This window comes from Saimiri boliviensis, chromosome 2, assembly GCF_048565385.1.
Source record: "Saimiri boliviensis isolate mSaiBol1 chromosome 2, mSaiBol1.pri, whole genome shotgun sequence".
Classification (NCBI taxonomy): domain Eukaryota; kingdom Metazoa; phylum Chordata; class Mammalia; order Primates; family Cebidae; genus Saimiri; species Saimiri boliviensis.
The window spans coordinates 220536490-220559623 of NC_133450.1; the positions used below are offsets into that span (position 1 = coordinate 220536490).

Below are 23134 nucleotides of genomic sequence, written 5' to 3' on the forward strand. Positions count from 1 at the left end.
ACCCCTGCCACCAGGCCAAGCCCAGTGGGGCCAAGGACAAGAGCAACCCTGTCCTCTGCCCTCAGCCCAGCCCTGTTTTGAATGTCACTGTCCTCCTCCCAGCTCAACCCAGCACTGGTTTCATGGTCTGATTTATTGATGGTGAATACATAGGGGCGGGCCCAGGACAAGCAGCGTGGATTCTCCCCCTCTGCTGGCTGCCTGCTCGGCAGAGGGGGGGCTCTGTGTAGCAGAGGAGCTAGGCTCCCAGTGCCCACTGTTCTTGCCACCCTCTGGGCTCCGCTGGGCTCCTGTCTCCCCTGCCAGTTAGGCAAGTCCAGGTGTGGAGGCTACAGAGATAGATCCAGGTGGCTCTGGGCTGGACCCGCTTCTGTTCCCAGCAGAGAGGCGCTGTCGGCCTGGCTGGGCTGGTCTGGATCTGTTTCGAGTTCTCCCCTCCTGCCCAGCTCGGTTCACCAGTGCCGGATCCAGGTTCAAAGGACAGGGACTTGGGTTTTTACAACTGTGTGGCAAGTGGTCTCCATGGTCCTGGGCAGCCGTATCCCAGGCTGGGTTAAAGGTTCTGTGGAGTGGGGTGGAGAGACCCCAAGATGTTCCAAGCCAGTGGCCCTGCTGGCAGCAGGCCTCTGAGAGGGAGGCAGGAAGGGCAGGCGCAGAGAGCAGGCTCCATCCTGGGTCCAGTGGAAGACTGGCTCCCAGGGTGAGTTCATGCCTGCGCTCCTGGCTGGCGGCTGCTCAGTCTCCTGCTGGGCGAGTGCGGGGGACCCGGGGCTATGCCATGCTGCTGGTGGAGCAGGGGGTGCTCTGGGTGCTCCCGATGCTGTGGTTGGTGCTGCTGCTCTCTGAGGAGGCCGGGGCAGCCACCGCCACCACGGGCTCCCGCTTGCGGGGGGGACCTGGGAGCAGGGGCAGGGGCGGAGGTCAGGGTCCTGGCCAGGGCTCCCCAATCTCTCAGAGGTTTCACTGGGCTCCCCCGGGTGGGTGGATGGGTCCGGCATGCTCACTGCGGGGGCCTGGGGTACTCACGCGTGTGCGAGTAGATGTACCAGAGCGCGGCGGTGAGCAGGGCCCCGATGAGGAAGGCACCAAAGGTGATGCCCAGCACAGCGGGCAGGAGGAGGCCTTTGCTTGTGCAACCTAGAGAGGGCCGCGCCATCAGCACTGCTGCCTCTGCCCCCGCCCCATCCCCTACCCTGTTATACTGGCCCGTGTGGGCTTTGGTGCCAGCCCTGCTCAGCCATGGACCCTCAACTTCTCTGAACCTCAGTCTCCTTTTGTGGCAAATGGGCTCATCACAGCCAGGCCTGGCATTGAGCCACGGTTGCTATGACCGTCCACCTAGAGGGTCCAGCCAGGCCTTGTGGGTCGTGCCTCTGCCCCTTTAGGCCGACAGAGATACGTTTTTGGGGCGAATGGATGCGGTAATGTGAAGAAACGGAGGCTCAGGAGCGCAGAGCCTTCCTCATCTGCTGTGTGACCTTAAGCCAGCCCTGCTCCTCTCTGAGGTCTTTAGGCAGAGCGAGGGCTAGAGTGGCTCCCAGCGCCCTACGGCTCTGCTGTTGGACTGTTCCAGACCTCATTCCCGCCACGTTCCTGACTCCCGTGTGACTGCAGGCCAGGTGGCCTTCCCTTCAGCCTCCGAGGTCCCATCTGTGTCATGGGGTTATTAGCCCTGCCTTCTTGGTCCTGGGCTGGGACTGGAGGCTCCATCCTGGCCTGGATGGGGTGGCAAACGGGTAGATGCCCCCATCCCTCACCCCTGCCTTTGCCACCGGTGTCAGGGACTCTTCTCCCTGGTGTGGGCCTGGGCCTGCGGGGAACTGATGGGGAAGCTAGAGCGGGCGTCCCGCAGGGAGGGGCCTCAAGGAAGGCAAGGCCGGCACCCCCACCCCAGAGGGCCTCTGTCCCACCCAGGAGGCTGCAATCTCCCAGCAAGGTCAGCCAGTAACCGTGGGGATGGAGTGGAGCCGTGAGTGGGGGCAGAAGCCTAGACTCCCACCCCACAGGGCGGTCCTGGGCAAGGGCTCTCCAGCTGTGAAGTGCAGCTCTGGCCCCTGCTCTAGGCTGCTAGGGTGCTGGGAAGCCCTCCTCCTTCCCCTCCTGGGCCGCTTTCTCTGGGGTCCCCCCTGCCATGTGCTATGTGCCCAGGCCGTTTCTCGGGGCTGCCCGCTGTGCCTTACTTTGACCTCAGCCGCTAGGACAAACTTGAGATACCCGGAGGAAGCTCACCAGACAAGTCAGGGCTGATGTTTAAGCGCGTGAAGACAGTGCTGCGGAATTCCTGGAGTCGGGAGAGAGCGGCATGGGGCACAGCCTTCGGGAGGCAGCTTCCAGCTTACTCCCTGGCTCTGCGCCCCCCGCCCACCCTAGAGCCTCAGCTTTGAATCCCATCTCCACCGCTTCCTAGCTGGATGCCTTGGGGCGAGTCCTGGAAGATCTGTGCTGTGAGAGGGGGCCTAGCGGATGATCCTTGGCTGCTGCCAGAATGTTTCCTGTGCGTCCCTGGAGGCCCTACGGGAGCACTACGAATCCCTCACCCTTGTGAATGCTTTGGAGCTACGAGCCAGGTCAGCCCAGGGAGGAGCCTCTCCCTCACTGTGGCTGGAGGGAGAGGCCCACTTGGAGGCTTGAAGGCCTCCCTAGCTTCCTGTGACCAGGTAAGTTTGTAATCCTGGAGGCCTGTCTGTGCAAGGGCCTGGGGGTGACTCGGGGGGCACCCAGGACAGACTGCCTGAGAGTGGGGCACAACAGATGGTGAAGTGTTGTGACTGGCAAATACAGAAAGCCAGGAGTGTGTGTCCTTTGTCCCGCTTCTCTTCCCTAAGGTCTCCTGTTCTCTGAAATGATGCTGGTGATCATAGCACATGGATGTGAGGGTGGCTGAATTCCTAGGTGGGATGGTGGGATGGTGGCAAGATGTGTGGATGCCCGGGTGGGATGGTGGCAAGATGCGTGGATCCATGGATAGGATGGCAGGTGGTTGGGAGGGTGGATGGATGGACAGATGGAAGAATAAGTGGAAGGATAGATGGACGGTTGCAGCTGCACAGCAATCCCACCAGAAAGCTCTAAGGTGGCAGAAAGTGCCACTGGCAGCCAGACTGCCAGGCCACGTGCCTGACTAAGGCTCTGCCCCTCACCAGCTGGCCCCACATCCCCATGGGCTGCCATGTCCCTGCCTGCAAACCACAGTCCTGGCAGCTCCCACTTGAAGCTGGGCCCAGCCCAGGCCCCACTCACCTGGGACCCAGTCTTGGGACGCAGGGCTACAGTGCAGTGGAGGGTGCCGGCTTTGGGTATGGGTGCTGTGTAGACGTGGAAGAGGAAGCTGAAGCGTGGGTCACCCTCAGGGCTTGGGGACAGCAGGTTTACACAGCTGCTCTTGGCCACCCGGCCCTGGATGAGTTCCATGGTTCCTCCCTCAGGCCCCAAGTCCAGGTGGCAGCTGTCTAGCTCGAGTAGGAGCTCAGGGATCGGTGGGGACATTTTCACCTGCACGGATAGGTAGGGCCATGTGCTATGGGCAGTTGCTCTTAACGCCACCCCACCTGCTGCCTTGAAATCTCGGCTAGAAGGAAGAGTTCCCACTCGAGTCCTCACAGCGGAAGGAAAGGCATGGGCCTTCCTGGACAGAGGAGGACAGGACGACGTCCTTGCTAGTGTCCCTTAGCAATACCTTCCCTGTCTCTCCCTTTCCCATGCACCCAGGATGTCTCCCTCCTGACTATGGGCTTCTCATCTCCTCTGGAATCATGGGGGAAGAAAGGCAGAGAGGAAGTACCAGAGCTGGGAGGCCTGAGGGGTGACAGGCTTGCCAGGTACCTGCACAAAGCCCTGCTGCCCCAGCTCGATGGTGCTGGAGGCCTGGAGGAAGCGTGAGCTGAGGTAGAGGCCCAACTGGAAAGAGAGGCTGTCCATGTCGAGGCAGTACACCTTTTTCTGGGGGACGACAGGAGGGAGATTCCATCAGTCCAGCAACACCAGCCAGGAGGGCGAGGGGTGTCAGGAGGAATGGAGGTCATGGCCCCGTGGAGTTGCCTGACTCTCTCCTCATATTTTTTTTTAAACAAAACAAAACTAATATTTAGCTGGGCATGCTGGCTCACACCTATAATCCCAGCACTTTTGGAGGCCGAGGTGGGCAGATCACAAGGTCAAGAGATCGAGACCATCCTGGCCAACATAGTGAAACCCCATCTCTACTAAAAATACGAAAATTAGCTGGACTTGGTGGCGCGTGCCTGTAGTCCCAGCTACTCAGGAGAATCAGTTGAACCGGGGAGGCGGAGATTACAGTGAGCCAAGATCATGCCACTGCACTCCAGCCTGGCGACAGAGCAAGACTCCACCTCAAAAACATTTTTTTAAAATCTAATATTTATCAAGGAGGCATCGGGTGCCAGGCTGTTTGAAGAGCTTCCACATGGCATCCCACTGGCTGCCCAGAAGCACCCTGTGGCGCAGAGTCCTTTGTTAGGCCACCTTTGGGCCCACAGAACTAAAGTGACTTGCCCAAGGCCACACAGCCAATATGTGCTAAGCCCTCTGACTTGAGAAGCTGAGAGCGTCACCCTCCACAGTCCTGCTCCCCTCATATAGAAGGGAAGACCCAGGCATGCCGGAGACATGGCTTGGGCCAGGAGTATCCCAAGGCCTGCTCCCTCCCAAGCCAGGAAAAGGCCCCCTGCCCAGCAGCAGCCCCAGGCGGATTAGCATGTGACCATCCATCTCACCCGCTGTGGTGATGAGCTCGACAGGATATTGACCACCACCTGTGAGGACAGAGCCAAGGAGCTGGTCAGAGCCAGAAGGGACCCCAGAGGGCATCCCACCCGACATGCCCATTTTGTGGATGGGGAGACTGAGCCAACCAATGGCCCAACTTGTCTTGCGTGCTGAGCCCCTGCACCCTGCTCTCCCAAACACCCCTCAGCCTGGGCAATCAAGGAGGCACCTGAGGCGGGCACCAACCAGCCTGGTCTTGATACCTTTCTGGCCCCAGCTCTTACCTCATTGCTGATCATATTTGCTGTCACTACCATGCCACAGCTGGAGTAAGCACTGCGCAGGACAAACTGGTCACCGCTGTCCTTGGCCTGACAGCTGGAGTCCCCTAAGGTCAGGCCCGTGATGGTGCATCTCAAAGCCTGGGTTGGGAGAGGGGGCACGATCAGAAGGCACTGGGGTCTCTGTGGCCTGTCCGCCACTCTCCAGCACCAAGGACTAACCGCAACCCAGGGGTCCCAGGCCACAGCCATTCCCCAGCCCTGCTCCCTCTTCACTTTTGTTAGATGTTATCATCCTACACCACTTAAGACTTTTTTTTTTTTTTTTTTTTTGAGATGGAGTCTGACTCTTGTTGCCCAGGCTGGAGTGCAGTGGCTCCATCTTGGCTCACTGCAACCTCTGCCTCAGCCTCCCAAATAGCTGGGATTACAGGCACCAGCCACCACGCCTGGCTAATTCTATTTTTAATAGAGATGGGGTTTCACCATGCTGGCTGGGCTGATCTCGAATTCCTGACCTCAGATGACCCATCTGCCTTGGCCTCCGAAAGTGCTAGGATTACAGGCATAAGCCACCATGCCCAGCCCACTTAAGACTTCTTGAACTTGCTCACTTTTGCACTAAGCCTTGTCCTAAGCAATAATAGCTGTGGGATCATGAATTTTCTTCTTATATCCAACAAAATAAACACAGAACTATTAAAATATTCCTTCAAGTTGCACATATAATCATCACTCACATTCCCAGGGGCATGAAAATCCTACAAGCATAATCCAGTCTCATGCCTGGGGTGGGCAAAGCGTTCCTATCAAGATTCAGATAGTAAATACTGTCCTGCACTGCAGAACAAGTTTTGGTCAGCAACAGACTGCATATACAATGGTGGTCTCTGGTTCCATAAAATTATAACACAGCTGAAAAATTTCTATTGCCTGGTGTTTGTAGTGATGCTGGTGTAAGCGAACTTTTTTTATTTTTTATTTTTTTTTTTGAGACGGAGTTTCGCTCTTGTTACCCAGGCTGGAGTGCAATGGCACGATCTCGGCTCACCGCAACCTCCGCCTCCCGGGTTCAGGCAATTCTCCTGCCTCAGCCTCCTGAGTAGCTGGGATTACAGGCACGTGCCACCATGCCCAGCTAATTTTTTGTATTTTTAGTAGAGACGGGGTTTCACCATGTTGACCAGGATGGTCTCGATCTATCAACCTCGTGATCCACCCGCCTCGGCCTCCCAAAGTGCTGGGATTACACGCTTGAGCCACCGCGCCCGGCCTGGTGTAAGCGAACTTATTGCACTGCTGGTCATGTAAAAGTCTAGCACAGGCTGGGCGCAGTGGCTCATGCCTGTAAACCCAGCACTTTGGGGGGCAAAGGCGGGTGGATCACATGAGGTCAGAAGTTCGAGACCTGCCTGGTCAACAAAGTGAAACCCCGATTCTACTAAAATTATAAAAATTAGCCAGTTGTGGTGGCACATACCTGTGTTCCCAGCTATTTGGGAGGCTGAGGCACAAGAATTGCTTGAACCCAGGAGGCGGAGGCTGCAGAGAGCTGAGATTGCATCACTGCACTCCAGCCTGGGTGACAGAGCGAGACTGTCTCTAAAAACGAAAAAGAAGGCCGGACACAGTGGCTTATGCTTGTAATCCCAGTACTTTGGGAGGCTGAGGTAGGCAGATCACCTGAGGTTAGGAGTTCGAGACCAGCCTGGCAAATATGGTGAAACCACCTTTCTACTAAAAATTCAAAAAAGTAGTTGGGCATGATGGTGACGCCTGTAGTCCCAACTACTCAGGAGGCTGAGGCAGGAGAATCACTTAAACCTGGGAGGTGGAGGTTGCAGTGAGCCAAGATTGTGCCACTGTACTCCAGCCTGGGTGATGACAGAGTGAGACTCCATCTCAAAAAAAAAAAAAAAAAAAGGAACCACTGTAGCCAAATTGAAAGAACTACAGCAAATTAGGGGACATGGCAGCCAAAGAACCAACCTTTTTTTATTAATACTTAAAAAATCATCAAGAAAAACACCAAGCCTCAATGGTAAAGAGACTGAGGTTCTCATTCACTCACATGGAGCCATGCCCACACTCACTACTACCCAGAGAATTATAACTAAAACAAGGATGGAACGCCATGTGCCACCTCCCACACTGGCAAAGGTTTTTCTTTTTTAAAATTCCGGAGAGAGAGAAGAGGTTGAGGTGCTCTCATAAATCAGCAGTGAAAATTCAAATCATCTTTGGAAAAGTGGGTTGGCAACACATATCGAAACTTCATTCATTCTGATCTAGTAATTCTGCTAATGTGGAAATCTATCCTAAGAAAATAATTCTATATAAAGAAATGTTTCATACACAATGACATTTTTTTGCATATTTATAATATCGAATTGGAAACAACCTAAATGTGTAATAAGGGAAGAGGAGTTAATTATAGCATGTCAATATGATGGAATAATACGTGCTCATTAAACATGATATTAGGTACAGGTGTCAAAGCTCTAAAAATACATTAAATGAAATAGCAAGAGACAAGTGAACAGGTCCCTTATGATTACATCAATAGAAGAAATACACAGATAAAACATTCCAGAAAAAAGTACACCAAAATGTTGGCATTGTCTTTGGGTTAAGCCATTGTCATTGTCTTTGGGAAGGTTAAGATTTTCTTTTCTAGCTGGGCGCGGTGGCTCAAGCCTATAATCCCAGCACTTTGGGAGGCGGAGGCGGGTGGATCACGAGGTCAAGAGATCGAGACCATCCTGGTCAACATGGTGAAACCCCGTCTCTACTAAAAATACAAAAAATCAGCTGGGCATGGTGGCTCGTGCCTGTAATCCCAGCTACTCAGGAGGCTGAGGCAGGAGAATTGCCTGAACCCAGGAGGCGGAGGTTGCGGTGAGCCGAGATCGCGCCATTGAACTCCAGCCTGGGTAACAAGAGCGAAACTCCGTCTCAAAAAAAAAAAAAAAGATTTTCTTTTCTAATTTTCACATATTTTAAAAAGCATATGGTTTTTGTTTGTTTGATTTGAGATGGAGTCTCGCTCTGTTACCCAGGTTGGAGTGCAGTGGCATGATCTCGGCCCACTGCAAACTCCCTCTTCCAGGTTCAGGGGATTCTCCTGCCTCAGCCTCCCAAGTAGCCAGGACTTTAGGCACGAACCATCATGCCCGGCTAATTTTTTCTGTTTTAGTAGAGACAGGGTTTTGCCATGTTGCCCAGGATGGTCTCGAACTCCTGAGCTCTGGCAATCTGCCTGCCTTGGCCTCCCAAAGTGCTGGGATTACAGGTGTGAGCCACCTTACCCAGCCAGCATGTGTTATTTTTATAACAAATACATTTGTTTGTTAATCAGCCATGATCACATTGTGTAGGTTTTTTTGGTTTGTTTGTTTGTTTTTTGAAACAGAGTCTCACTCTGTTGCTCAGACTGGAGTATGGTGGTGCAATCTCGGCTCACTGCAGCCTCTGCCTCTTGGGTTCAAGCGATTCTTGTGCCTCAGCCTCCCGAATAGCTACATACAGGCACGTTCCAGTACGCCCGGCAAATTTTTGTATTTTAGTAAAGATAGGGTTTCATCATGTTGGCCAAGCTGGTCTCGAACTCCTGACCTCGGGTGATCTGCCCATCTCAGCCTCCTAAAGTGCTGGGATTACATGCGTGAGCCACTACACCTGGCCTGTGTAGGTATTCTGCTAAGTGACTACCCAGCTCAGGGAGCATTTGGGATTAACAACGACTACCTAGTGCTGGTATTATTTACTGAGCACTTACTATGCACCTTATCTAACTGTGCCTCATGATCGGCCTGCCAGACCTCCTCTAATTCTTACCACGTGGTAGGTACCATCATCAATCCCATTATACAAGTTGGGAAACTAAGGCTTGCAGAGGGACGTGACTTGTCCCCCTACCTGGGTAAGGACCCCAAGAGTCCTGGGCCAGGGGAGGAACCAGATGTCCACATCATCCCAAGCCAGAGGGCCAGGAGTTCCCTTACCGCAACAAGCTGTTTCTTTAGTACCAGGGTCATGGTGTCATTGGCACATGTTGTCTGGATCAGGGTCATGAGCAGCTCCGGGCTGCAAGTGTCCATGGGAGGAGTGGTCTGGATTGGTGCGGGTGAGGTCTGCAGCCTACCACCTGTGGGGTAACAGAGGCAGGTCAGGCAGATGGTCACTATGTGTGCATGCTCACTGTGCGCTGGTACCAGGCGCTTCCTTTTCTCTTTTTTTTTTTTTGGAGATGGAATTTCGCTCTGTTACCCAGGCTGGAGTACAGTGGCATGATCTTGGCTCACTGCAACCTCCGCCTCCCAGTTTCAAGTGATTCTCAGGCTCTTCTAGGGTTAGCTACTCCCATTGTTGCCATGTGCAGATGAGAAAAATGAGGCTCAGAGAGGCTGATGTCCCTTGCCCAGGCTCACACAGAGGTGCTTCACCAACGGTGTGGCCACTAACCCAAAGGAAGGAAGGGAAGGGAAGGGAGGGGCCGGGGGAAGATGCTCACCGCAGCTGGGGGCCCGAAGTGAGACAACGCTGGCCAGCGGCAGCTCCACGAAGGATGCCACAACGCTGGCATTGAGCAGCCTGGCCTCCTCCAGCAGGCCTTGGGGTGTGTCTGGGAGGTCGAAGCCACGAATATTCTTCTCTGGAAAGATCTTGAAGGAGTATTCTCCAGTGGTCTAATGGTGGGGAGAGAGGCTGAGCAGGGGGCCATGGACACAGTCTATGCCACAGCAGGCCAGCCAGGGTTATGCCAGGCCTTGGTCCTACTGTGCCCCGACTCCTGCTGTGTCCTTTGCCTGACCCCTTCCCTCACCTACGGGCATGGGAGGTTTGCCCTTCAACTCAGCTCGGGGGTTCACCTCCCCAGGAAATTTCCCTGATCCAGAGGTTGGGAGTTTGGGTTTTGTATCCCGAGAGCTGCGCGAAACTCACCCAGATCTGCATGTTGTGGTTGGCGTCGATGAGCCAGGACACGTAGGGGGGACCCTGCAGGATGAGGATGGCGTCAGGGTCCCCAGACGCGCAGCTCAGTTCCACCTTCACCGTCACCGTCCGGGGCCTGTGGGGAGACAGACGTGGATGGAACGCTGACATGAACAGGCCAGGCGGGGAGTGAGGTCTGGCGTCGGGTGGGCGGGGGCTACACTCTCACCTGGTCAGATGTGGGTCCATGGGATGGGGATGGGAGTGGGGCCAGGCTTGCGCCGAAAGGGGAGGGGCCCGTAGGGGGCGGAGCCTAGAGTAGGAGAGGGCGGGGCAGGGGGTGGGGCCGGGGGCGGGGCTTCATAAGGGATGGGGCCTCTCAGTGGTAGGGCCTAGTGTCAGGGGCGGGGCGGGACGAGGCGAGACCCTTACCCAGAGGAGTGGCTCGGCAGGATCCTCAGGATGTACGCCTCCTTGTAGCCGGCCACGCCTTCCAAGCGGCAGCCCTGGACCAAGTGGGTGCGCGGCTGCCACTCGAGCCTGCGGCCCATGTCCTGGCTGGCTTCCGGTAGGCAGAAGGACAGGGACCTCTGGGCTGCGGAGACACAGGCACCTCAGTCCCTTCCCCGAGCAGCCCTGCACCTAACAGAGCCTCACTCTTACCCACAGCCAAAGGTTGTGGTGGCGGGCAGGCAGGAGGGTGCCCCAGTGGTGGAGAGGCATCGGCGGACCTAGGTTCTAACTTCTCTTCGACCACTTACCTGCCAAGTGATTCTGTGCAAGTCCCCGGGCCTCCGTTTCCTCATCTGTCAACACAGGGTTAATATAAGGGATGAGTCCATGACACGTGTTAGGGTGCAGTCCCAAAGCAACCCCGCACATCACCCCATTTTAGTATTTCTTCTAGCATTTAGCAAGACCTGAAAGTATAGATTTATCTGTGTACATGTTTATTGTCACCTCCCTCGTCACGGTATCGGCTCCGGGAGGGCAGGACCTGAGTCTGTCCCCACAGTGTCCCCAAGTGCCTAGCATAATAGGGCTTTGGCACGTAATAAATGCACAACAAATAATATGAAAATGCTGGTTTTTTAGGTCAAGAAACTGGTATTTCACGTTTCAGTCTGATATTTGCTGGAGGAGCCATCGCTGTCTTAAGGTAGCACTGTCTTGCTGTACGTGGCCTGCACCTTATCATGTCCCCTCTTGCACTCTTGATGCCCAAGTTTGAGGTGTGGGCCAGAGGAGCTCAGGTTCCTCCTGAGGAGTGTCATGAGCCCAGAGAGGTTGTTGGAGAAACTGACCTTGGCCCAGTCGGAGGAGGATGCTCTGGGGGTCATTCAGCTTGGCAGCAGAGGTGACGGGGCTCCTTGCAGCTGCCCAGTCGAGGATCTGGGTCATGGTCGGGAGGGATGGCAGCTCTGTGGTGTTGACTCCTGGGGGCCCTTGGAAGGTGACCAATTTGGGATTCTGGGGAGACATATGGGAGGCTCAGAATGCTGTTCCTGGCTCTGCATCCCCTCTATCCCATGTAGGAGATCAGAGAGTAATTTGTGGAGTCAGCCACTAGCTGAGAGAAAGAGGCCAGAGCTGAGAATGCTGTCTGATGGATCTGCGGTCAGCCCAGAGCCCCCTAGCGGTCAGGTTGGCCCCTTCTCCCTTCCACACTTTGGGGGACGGATGAACCCACAGCCTTGTTCATCCACCTGTCCAAACATCCCCCCGCTCAGGAGCTGTTCTCATTCAACCCACATCTATGCCATCACGTAGTTCTGGCTCTCCCTATGCTCTGAGGGTCTGTGGGGGACAAAGTCTACCTTGCCCATCCTCACAGTACTTGACACATAGGAGGCACTGAGAAATCCTTGTCCAATTTTGTGCTGGGCCCTGGGCCCATCACAGGATCCTGACATGCCAGCCTCACCCTGACACCTAGTATGTGGTGGGTGCTCCCTGCCTATGGGAAGAAAGGGAGAAAGGGAGGAAAGAAGAATGGGGTCGATGAATGAATAAATGAATTAAAGACAGACAGCAGTGGTCCCTGCCCTGGGGGATATTACCACTCAGAAACTAGACATGCATCAAGTCATTTGAAGAAATAGAAGACAAATTTTTATTTAATAAGAAACAAAGGAGCCAGACAAATCTACTGGTTGGATAGGGATGGGGAAACTGGGTGGCTCTGGCATCTCACTGCCTACCCTGCCAGTGCCTCAAAAGAGATGGGGGTCAGGGATGAGGAGGAAGGCAGACAGGGAAGACTTCCTGGAGGAGTCACTCTGGAGAGCTGAAGGAGCCAGAGGAAGCTGTTGGGGCCACTGACTGAGCTCCTTTGTGTACAGTCTCCAAAGCCAAGGGCCTTGAGCCGAATGAAGCAGCAGCAGCAGAAGGGCAGAGGGCTTCAGGCTGGATTTTTAAACTTTTTTTTTTTTTTTTTTTTTTTTTTTAGAAAAAGTCTTGCTCTGTCATCCAGGCTGGAGTACAATGGTGCAAACTTGGCTCACTGTAACCTCTGCCTCCTGGGTTCAAGCAACTCTCTGCCTCAGCTTCCCAAGTAGCTGGGATTACAGATACCCACCACCACATCTGGCTAAGTTTTGTATTTTTTATTTTATTTTTTGTTTGAGATGGAGTCTTGCTCTGTCACCCAGGCTGGAGTGCAGTGGCGTGATTTCAGCTCACTGCAACCTACACCTCCTGGGTTCAAATGATTCTCCTGCCTCGGCCTCTTGAGTAGCTGGGATTACAGGTGCACACCACCACGCCTGGCTAATTTTTGTATTTTTAGTAGAGATGGGGGGTTTCATCATCTTGGCCAGGCTGGTCTTGAACTCCTGACCTCGTGATCTGCCTGCCTCAGCCTCCCAAAGTTCTGGGATTACAGGCATGAGCTACTGCATCTGGCCTTTAAACTTTTTTTTTTTTTTTTTTTGAGACAGAGTTTTGCTCATTACCCAGGCTGGAGTGCAATGGCACATTCTCAGCTCACCACAACCTCCGCCTCCTGGGTTCGATGATTCTCCTGTCTCAGCCTCCCAAGTAGCTGGGATTACAGGCATGTGCCACCACGTCCGGCTAATTTTTTGTATTTTTAGTAGAGACGGGGTTCATGTTGGCCAGGATGGTCTCGATCTCTTGACCTCATGATCCACCCACCTTGGCCTCCCAAAGTGCTGGGATTATAGGCATGAGCCACTGCGACCCGCAAACATTTTTTATTGTTATTTTTTAGAGATGAGGGTTTCACTATGTTGCCCAGGCTGGTCTCTAACTCTTGGCTTTAAAGGAACCTCCTGGCCCGGAGTGGTAGCTCATGCCTGTAATCCTGGCACTTTGGGAGGCCGATTCGGGTGGATCCCCTGAGGTCAGAAGCTGCGTGGCCCGAAGAGGAAGGCGACACAGCCAGGCCAGAGCCCGCGGCTGCTGCCACGACCTTCCCACTGGCTAGCCGTTTCATCTTTCCACGCCACCCTGGGCTGCACAGGCTCAGATCCCGGCCCGGCGTGGAAAAGGGGTGGAGCTATGGTTAGGCCACGCCCCCTCTGGGGCCTCAATTTCCCCTTCTGGGCACTGAGAGATGGACCTCAAGGAGTCAAACCCTCTTGTCCCTGGTGGTTGGATTTGGCCCCCTCCCTCCTAGGACCTTCGTATGCTGTCTTGGTCGTGTCTGTCTCTGTGCTGTCCCTGTTGCCAGTCTGGAAGCCTCTCCCCTGTCCCCTACACCCAACTTCGCTCAAGCCTGCCTCCTTCCCCCAATGGGCACGTTTCTTTCTCTGCCTCTCTCCCCTTTGCTATCTTTGCTCTCTCCCAGGCTCTCCCCATCCTGCCCTTTGTTTTCTGCTGTAAACAACAGCTGCTCACATCTGGGGGCCACCTCCCAGACCTTCCTCGTGGAGGAGGCAGTGCTGGCAGGCCACCCTACCTCCTCCAGCCCTGAACCTCTGGCGGTGGGTCCCAGCTCACTGACCTCCTCTCTCTGGTAGATGTAGCTAACACTTTTAAAATTTGAGGGTTTTTTAGTTGTTGTTGTTTTTAAAATTTTTCCCAAATCCACAGCTAAACTGAAAACTTGAGTTTTTAAAAATTATTTTTCTCCAAAGTAAGCTAAGTCCGTTTAGAGCAACTCTTGCAAACTCAACAAAGTGTAAAGAGACAAATAAATCTGTCTCCTAATTCCACTTCCCAGCCCTAACGACTGTTAACACATTATTAGGTTTTCTCCTGACCTTTTTCCTCTGTCTTTAAAATATTTTCAAATCTATATCATGTAACTTTTTCAAAGACAATGAAAAGCTTATCACATGAAATATTGAGTTTAGTGGTCCCACTGGACAGAGAGGTAAACTGAGGCTATGCAGAAGATCAGAGTTGGCCAGGGCTGTACATCAGCCTGACCTCCACCTCTGGGTCCTGTCAGAGACCATTGGATTCACCAGGCAGGACCCTGGTGAATAATGTCAGGATGAAAGGGAGAAGCAGGGCCAGGCTGCTGGGGTGGGAGAACCCGGCCCACAGAGATGGACAGCAGGGACCTCTCATGGCCACAGCCTCAGGCCGGGGTTGGAGGGAATACTCACATAGGCCAAGTGCAGTGGGATTTCCGAGGCCTGGAGCTGCAGGAAGACATTGCTGTTTACACTGAGGACCAGAAACACCTCTCGAGGCTGGGTCCCATTTTGCTTGGATGCCTGGAGAGTCAGCTCCAGCTGTGACAGGTCCTGGGGACACAGAGGAGAGGCACACACAGACCATTCAGATTTGCATGGCTTGTGCCACCCGGATAGGCAGTGATGACTTTTGGGCTTCTATTCCACTCTCCTTGCCTGCTCTGTCCACCCTCGCCTCCCAGTGCCCAGGGGAGTGCCCAGCCCTCAGGCCATCCTCAGGGAATTGACACTAAATGAATGAAAGAGGTAAGCCCAGCAAATCTGAAGAGAGAAAAAAATTAGGCCAGGCATGTTGGCTCACGCCTATAATCCCAGCACACTGGGAGGCTGAGGCGGGCTGATCACTTGAGGTCAGGAGTTCCAGACCAGCCTGGACAGCATGATGAAACCTCATCTCTACTAAAAATACAAAAATTAGCCACGTGTGACAGCAGGCACCTGTAATCCCAGCTACTCAGGGGGCTAAGACACAAGAATTACTTGGACCCAGAGGGCAAATGTTGCACTCAGCTGCGATGGTGCCACTGCATTCTAGGCTGAGTGACAGAGTAAGACTCCATCTCAAAAAAAAAAAAAAAAAAAAAAAAAAATTGGGATGAGTCCAAAATTCAAGGATCAAGATTTATTATTATTATTTTTAATTTATTTTTTTTTTTTGAGATGGAGTCTCACTCTGTCACCCAGGCTAAAATGCAGTGGCATGATCTTGGCTCACTGCAACCTCTACCTCTAGGTTCAAATGATTCTCCTGCCTCAGCTTCCTGAGTAGCTAGGATTATAGGCACGTGCTACCATGCCCAGCCAATTTTTGTATTTTTAGTAGGCATGGGGTTTCACCATGTTGGTCAGGCTGGTCTTGAACTCCTGACATCGTGATCCACCTGCCTCAGCCTCCCAAAGTGCTGGGATTACAGGCATGAGCCACTATGCCTGGCCAAGGTTTATTTTTTATTTATTTATTTATTTATTTTTTTGAGACGGGGTTTCGCTCTTGTTACCCAGGCTGGAGTGCAATGGCACGATCTCGGCTCACCGCAACCTCCGCCCCCTGGGTTCAAGCAATTCTCCTGCCTCAGCCTCCCTAGTAGCTGGGACTACAGGCGTGCGCCACCATGCCCAGCTAATTTTTGTATTTTTAGTAGAGATGGGGTTTCACCATGTTGACCAGGATGGTCTCGATCTCTTGACCTCGTGATCCACCCGCCTCGGCCTCCCAAAGTGCTGGGATTACAGGCTTGAGCCACCGCGCCCGGCCTATTTTTTTTTACTGAGTACCTGCTGTGTACTGGGCCTTAGGGAATGTCCTATGGGTGGAGGCAGTGATCCCCACATTGTCCCCACCACCTTTCCTGCTGTCCCTGAGTGACAGCTCTGCTTCTAGGCTACATGAGACAGTCACAAGTGCTCTCCCAGTTTGCAGTATCCTGCTTGCCTTACCATTTGAAAGTATTAAAATGCTGGGGTGTTGTTTTTGGTATAATGCCATTATTTTGATAAAAGAATGTGAAGTTGAAATCATTTGTCTTGAGATGTACCCGTGCATTAATTTTTTTGTTTGTTTTTTTAAGACGGAGTCTCGCTGTGTTACCCAGGCTGGAGTGCAGTGGTACCATCTTGGCTCACGGCAACCTCTGCCTCCTGGGTTCAAACGATTCCCTTGTCTCAGCCTCCCAAGTAGCTGGGATTACAAGCATGTACCACCATGCCTAGCTACATTAAAATTTTTACTTGCTTAATGGTATATACATTTAGAATATTTTTATAACAATTCCTACCTACCATGTAAATAGGGCCTATTAAGTCCTGGACTGTTCTAAGTGCTTTACACATTAACTCATTTAATCCTTGTAAAAACCTGTAGGCCGGGCGCGGTGGCTCAAGCCTGTAATCCCAGCACTTTGGGAGGCCGAGGCGGGTGGATCACGAGGTCAAGAGATCGAGACCATCCTGGTCAACATGGTGAAACCCCGTCTCTACTAAAAATACAAAAAATTAGCTGGGCATGGTGGCGTGTGCCTGTAATCCCAGCTACTCAGGAGGCTGAGGCAGGAGAATTGCCTGAACCCAGGAGACGGAGGTTGCGGTGAGCCGAGATCGCACCATTGCACTCCAGCCTGGGTAACAAGAGCAAAAAACTCCGTCTCAAAAAAAAACAAAAACAAACAAAAAAAAAACCTTAAGAGGTAAATACTCTTTTTTTTTTTTTTTTTTTTTTGAGACAGAGTCTCACTCTGTGGCCAGGTTGGAGTGCAGTGGTGCCATCTTAGCTCACTGCAACCTCTGCCTCCCAGGTTTAAGCAATTCTCCTGCCTCACCCTCTCCAGTACCTGGGACTACAGGTGCCCGCTACCACACCCAGCTAATTTTTGTATTTTTAGTAGAGAAGAAGTTTCTCCGGAACCTCAGACCAGGCTGGTCTGCAGCTCCTGACCTTGTGATCTGCCTGCCTCGGCCTCCCAAAGTGCCGGGATTACAGGCATGAGCCACCACACCTAGCCCTTTTTTTTTTTTTTTTTTTTTTTTTTTGAGACAGGGTCTTGCTCTGTTGTCCAGGCTGGTGTACAGTGGTACAATCATGGCTCACTGCAGCCTCAACCTCCTGCGCTCAAGCAATCCTCCCACCTCAGCTTCCCAAAGTGCTGGAATTACAGGCATGAGCCATCATACCCAGCCACCATTCTCTTTTTGAGACAGAGTCTTGCTCTGTCTCCCAAGCTGGAGTGCAGTGGTGCAATCTCGGCTCACTGCAACCTCTGCGTCCCAGATTCAAGCAATTCTCCTGCCTCAGCCTCCCGAGAAGCTGGAACTACGGGCATCTGCTACCATGCCTGGTTAATTTTATATTTTAGTAGAGGTGGGGTTTCACCATATTGGCTAGGCTAGTCTCTAACTCCTGACCTGGTGACCTGCCCACCTTGGCCTCCCAAAGTGCTGAGATTACAGGTGTAAGCCACCACGCCCAGCCTTCTTTGCTGGAGTACAGTGGTGCAATCATGGCTCACTGCAGCCTCAACCTCCTTCCTCAGCTTCCCAAAGTGCTGGAATTACAGGCATGTGCCACCATGCCTGGCTGATTTTTGTATTTTTAGTAGAGATGGGGCTTCATCATATTGGCCACTCTGGTCTCGAACTCCTAACCTCAAATGATCTTCCCGTCTCTGCTTCCCAAAGTGCTGGAATTACAGGCATGAGCCACTGTGCCCAGCCATCCATTGTTCTTATTGTGACTTACAGATGAAGGAACCGAGGCCCTGAGGTGAAGTCATTTGCCCACGATGACACAGAAAGTCAGTCAGGGGCTGGGATTCCTATCCGGGCGGACCTGTGCTCTCACATTTTTCTGCACATTTTTGTGTAGCATATCCACCCCAAGCACATTTTTCTACACCTTTTTCCCAAGAAGAAAAAGAACACAGCAATCCAGCAATCCACAAGGCAGTGTCTATTCAAAGAGTGACCTCAAGGACCTTCTGAACTAGTGGTGTGTGAACAGGTGAGCGCTGAGAATAAGGCAAGGAAATGCCTCAGAAGCCCTGCCACCAACTCACGAGGACGAAGACAGAGTCTGCTGAAACACACTCTCACTGCTCTCATACAAAAGCTGCCAGTCTAAAAGATGACCCAAACATGCTCTTCAAAGCTATGAAGAAGGGGAAGGATATTTCAAGACGAAGACACCAGTGGAAAGTTTTGAGGGTTAACTTCTAATCATCTTGCCATTTCCTCAACTGACATAACAAAGCCAGGGACAGCGTTTCAACTGCTGGAAAAATCTGCCCAGAAATATTTCTATTACTCAGCAATGTTACCATAATCACTCTTTGCTTTTAAGTTTGCTCTTTAAAACACAAAACGAGTAACGGTTTTGTTTTTGTTTTTTCTTTTTGAGACAGAGATTTACTCTCGTTGCCCAGGCTGGAGTGCAGTGGCGGGATATCCGCTCACTGCAACCTCTGCCTCCCTGGTTCAAGCGATTCTCCTCCCTCAGGCTCCCTAGTAGCTGGGATTACAGGTGCCCACCACCACGCCTGGCTAATTTTTTGTATTTTTAGTAGAGGTAGGGTTTCAGCATGTTGGCCACGCTGGTCTCAAACTCCTGACCTCAGGTGATCCACCCACCTTGGCCTCCAAAAATGCTAGGATTACAGGGGTGAGCCACTGTGCCCAGCCAACAGTATTTCTTTTTTTTTTTTTTTTTTCCGAGACGGAGTTTCGCTCTTGTTACCCAGGCTGGAGTGCAATGGCGCCATCTCGGCTCACCGCAACCTCCGCCTCCTGGGTTCAAGCAATTCTCCTGCCTCAGCCTCCTGAGTAGCTGGGATTACAGGCACGCGCCACCATGCCCAGCTAATTTTTAGTATTTTTAGTAGAGACGGGGTTTCACCATGTTGACCAGGATGGTCTCGATCTCTCGACCTCGTGATCCACCCGCCTCGGCCTCCCAAAGTGCTGGGATTACAGGCTTGAGCCACCGCGCCCGGCCTTCAGTATTTCATTTTTAATGTGTCACAAATATTTTGGTTTTTTTTAGGCTAGTCAAGTGAAGCAGGAGAGTGAGAATGGGGACGGAACAAAGCAATCTGTAACTAGTTGGGATCAGTTACTTGTAAACACCCATAAGTTTTTTTCATTTTAGTGTGCTATTTAGGTTGGTTATTTTAAAATAATTATTTTATGCTAATTTATGAGATATGTTTCAAAAAAAGATTTTTTTTTTTTTTTTGAGATGGAGTCTCACTCTGTCACCCAGGTTAAAGTGCAGTGGTGCGATCTCAGTTCACTACGACTTCTGCCTCCCGGGTTCAAGCGAATCTCCTGCCTCAGCCTATCGAGTAGCTAGGACTACAGGAGCCTGCTACCAGGCCCAGCTAATTTTTCGTATTTTTAGTAGAGAACGGGTTTCACCATATTAGCCAGGATGGTCTCTATCTCCTGACCTCATGATGTCCCGCCTTGGCCTCCTAAAGTGCTGGGATTACAGGCATGAGCCACCGCACCTGGCCCAAGATATGTTTCCAATTTATATTAGTGTAAGTTCACATTTTGATTAATGTTTTCTAATGGGTTTATAACTTTTGGTTTTCCAACTGTATTGTTTCATTAGCTTTGCGTGTGTGTGTGTGTGTGTGTGTGTGTGTGTGTGTCTGTGTGTGTTTCTTTTGAGACAGGGTCTCCCTCTGTTGCCCAGGCTGGAGTGCAGTGGTGTGATTGCTCTCTGCAACCTCCACCTCCAAGGCTCAAGTGATCTTCCTGCCTCAGCCTCCCAAGTAGCTGGGACTACAGGCATGCACCAGCATGCCTGGCTAATTTTTGTATTTTTTGTAGAGACAGGGTTTCGCCATGTTGCCCAGGCTGGTGTTGAACTCCTGGACTCAGACGATCCACTCATCTTGGCCTTCCAAAGTGCTGGGATTACAGGCATGAACCACCATGCCTGGCAGTTTAAAAAAATATTATGCTTTCTAAAGACTTTAAAAGTTGAGCCGGGCGCGGTGGCTCAAGCCTGTAATCCCAGCACTTTGGGAGGCCCAGGCGGGTGGATCACGAGGTCGAGAGTTCGAGACCATCCTGGTCGACATGGTGAAACCCCGTCTCTACTAAAAATACAAAAAATCAGCTGGGCATGGTGGCGTGTGCCTGTAATCCCAGCTACTCAGGAGGCTGAGGCAGGAGAATTGCCTGAACCTAGGAGGCGGAGGTTGCGGTGAGCCAAGATTGCGCCATTGCACTCCAGCCTGGGTAACAAGAGCGAAACTCCGTCTCAAAAAAATAAAAAAATAAATAAAGTTGAATAGTGGATTTAATACCATATTTTAATAAAATATGACATACATATTCAGAAGTGACATTTTGTTACAGGATTGTGGTCACACACACACACACGAGAAGAGAAGAAATAAGAACCAAAGTCAGGCTAGGTGGCTCATGCAAGCAATCCCAGCACTTTGGGAGGCAGAAAGATCACTTGAAGCCATGAGTGCGAGACCAGCCTAGGCAACATCGTGAGACCTTATCTCTAAAAATAAAAATAGAAATAAAGTAGGATTGTGAGCATTCCTGGAAATTCATGGGAGTAACGCGATACCCACCTTTGTGGTGTTGGGATAGGGCCTGGCACAGTGGAGCTGCCAGTGTTGCTGAGAACAAACCCACTCTGGCCTCTTTACCCTGATGGGGTGTGTACTTGAACAATCGAATATGGTTGTACATGTGTATATATTAAAACAGCTCGCCGGGCGCGGTGGCTCAAGCCTGTAATCCCAGCACTTTGGGAGGCCGAGGCGGGTGGATCACGAGGTCAAGAGATCGAGACCATCCTGGTCAACATGGTGAAACCCCGTCTCTACTAAAAATACAAAAAAAATTAGCTGGGCATGGTGGCGCGTGTCTGTAATCCCAGCTACTCAGGAGGCTGAGGCAGGAGAATTGCCTGAACCCAGGAGGCGGAGGTTGCGGTGAGCCGAGATCGCGCCATTGCACTCCAGCCTGGGTAACAAGAGTGAAACTCTGTCTCAAAAAAAAAAAAAAAAAAAAAAAACAGCTCAGCTATACACTTTAAATGCCTGAATGTTATCTTAATAAAGCTGTTTTTTTATAAAAGCAGCTGCATATCATTGAATTATTGATACAGAATTCCTATAATTTCTCATGGTTCCAGCTCCAGGGTGCCCAGGCCTGTGCTGAGCACGGGCATGTGCTAGGAGAGAATTGGCATGGATAGTCTCCCATTTTAAAGATGCAGCATAGAAGCTGCTGAGGGCCGGACGTGGTGGCTCACACCTGTCATTCCAGCACTTTGGGAGGCTGAGGCAGGTGGATCACTTGAGGTCGGGAGATGGAGACCAGTCAGGCCAACATGGTGAAATCTCATCTCTACTAACAATACAAAAATTAGCCGGGTATGGCGGCACACACCTGCAGTCCCAGCTACTTAGGAGGCTGAGGCAGGAGAATCACTTGAACCCAGGAAGTGGAGGTTGCTGTGAGCCGAGATCATGCTACTGTGCTCTAGCCTGGGTGACAGAGCAAGACTCTGTTCCACCCCCACAAAAAAACAAACAAACAAACAAACAAAAAAAACAGAAAGAAGCTGCTGGGAGTGGCCAAGTTAGAAGCCCAGCACACATCATCCTGGTGCCAGAGCAGGGCCTGCAGTCCTTGGACTGTGTCCTTCCTCTCAACTGTACCCAGATTGCCCCACAGTCCATCACTGTCCAGCCCCATCTGCTTGTCCCCACTTGGAGGATACAACTTCGAGGCCCACACAACAAAGAGATGTGCCCCTGGACAGGCAGATCATAGCCAGAAGACAGCACAGCCTGCAGTGGATGAGGACATCCGCCCTCTGTCCCATGGTGACGCCCACAGGCCAAGTGTGCTGTCGGAGCCAGAGTACAGTCTGGTGGCCAACTCCTGAGTGGAAAGGAAGGAGCCCCGTGACCATCCTGTCCTGCTGTGCTGCTCTGCCACTGTCCCTGTTCCTCTATGCCTCAGTTTCTTCATCTGTGAAATGGGGGCAGGACAGGGTTGGGAACCAATACCAGGTAGGGCTCTGGATAAAGGAAGTGAAAACAAAGGGAAGGGCAGGTCACAGCCCGGTCACGCTGGGGGTGAGGGGTGACAGGGAGGCTGGAACTTTGGGATGTTTGTCGGGACATCCAGCTCTTGTCCCAGAGCTCACGAACCAAAACTACCACTCAGTTGTCACCAAGTCCTTCGCTGCAGGGTTGTGGGCTGGTAGGAGGTGCAGGGCTTGAGTCATATGGCAAGTGAGTAGTTTGGAAACTCAGGGGTGCGAGAAAGCTGGGTGCTCGGGTTCTCTGAGCTGCGAGGCCAAGCTGAAAGCCAGCTGGTTACCAGAAAAACCCGGTCAGGGTTTCCACAGCAAACATTTCCCTCCCCACGGCCCTGACTCACTGCCGTGGCCACTCACACGAACACCGACTTCCCCCTTCTCTCCTGCCGGGGGCCCCGGAGGCAAAGAACTACGGCGCCAGCCTGGCCCCCAACCCCAAACTCCCAGCCTTCCTCGTGAGACCCTGGGAATTCTGCAGTCTGGCCAGCCCCTCACCACCAGCCCAGCCAGCCTGCGCCTGCCTGGCCTCCTCCCTGAGCGGGTGGGCGGGAGACCGTGTTTCTATTTTTGTGCCAATGTCCCACAGATGCCATTGTTGCCCAGCAGTTGGTGGCGGGAAGGGGGGATTTCAGTGAGGAGGCCGTGAGTACTAGTAGCCACTTATAGAAAGTCGCTTCCAGCAATTATTCTAGGATTGGAGCCTCGGGGCTGCCTGCAGCCCCCACCCGCCCAGGGCCTGACCGGAGGCGGTCAGATCGGAACCAGCCGTCCCTCTGTCTACCCCAGAAAACTCAGATCGTCCTACAGGCAGGGTGGCAGGGGAAGGGATCAAAGCCAGACAGACCTGAATTCAGATGGGGGCTCAGTCATTAGCCTATGACCCCGGACAGTCGCATTGCCTTTCTGGGCCTTCCAAATCAGTTTCCTGATTTGGAAATGATATTCCCACT

At 52.3% G+C, this 23134-nt stretch overlaps 2 protein-coding genes across 3 annotated transcripts in view; one reads left to right on the forward strand and one right to left on the reverse strand.

The window, feature by feature from the left end:
• Positions 1-115: 115 nt before the first annotated feature.
• The window catches only part of ENG (endoglin), a 41596-nt gene continuing 18577 nt past the window's right edge, over positions 116-23134 (reverse strand). The window contains exons 3-16 of one of the 2 annotated variants that reach the window (XM_010351325.3): positions 14519-14659; positions 11246-11411; positions 10703-10747; positions 10374-10536; positions 9951-10077; positions 9520-9694; positions 9011-9153; positions 5010-5147; positions 4734-4772; positions 3823-3939; positions 3241-3492; positions 2230-2281; positions 1027-1137; positions 772-896 (exon numbers count right to left, since the gene is read on the reverse strand). In XM_010351325.3, coding sequence (XP_010349627.3) covers positions 772-896; positions 1027-1137; positions 2230-2281; positions 3241-3492; positions 3823-3939; positions 4734-4772; positions 5010-5147; positions 9011-9153; positions 9520-9694; positions 9951-10077; positions 10374-10536; positions 10703-10747; positions 11246-11411; positions 14519-14659 — 1794 coding nt within the window. Of the gene's footprint in view, positions 897-1026; positions 1138-2229; positions 2282-3240; positions 3493-3822; positions 3940-4733; positions 4773-5009; positions 5148-9010; positions 9154-9519; positions 9695-9950; positions 10078-10373; positions 10537-10702; positions 10748-11245; positions 11412-14518; positions 14660-23134 lie in introns of both variants that reach the window. The other variant, XM_010351324.3, reaches the window with a different exon arrangement.
• LOC104653311 (uncharacterized) lies at positions 1133-2247 on the forward strand. Its single transcript, XM_010351323.3, is given in 3 exon segments — positions 1133-1780; positions 1782-1883; positions 1885-2247. Coding segments are annotated over 3 exon segments (588 nt in total). The 5' UTR covers positions 1133-1657.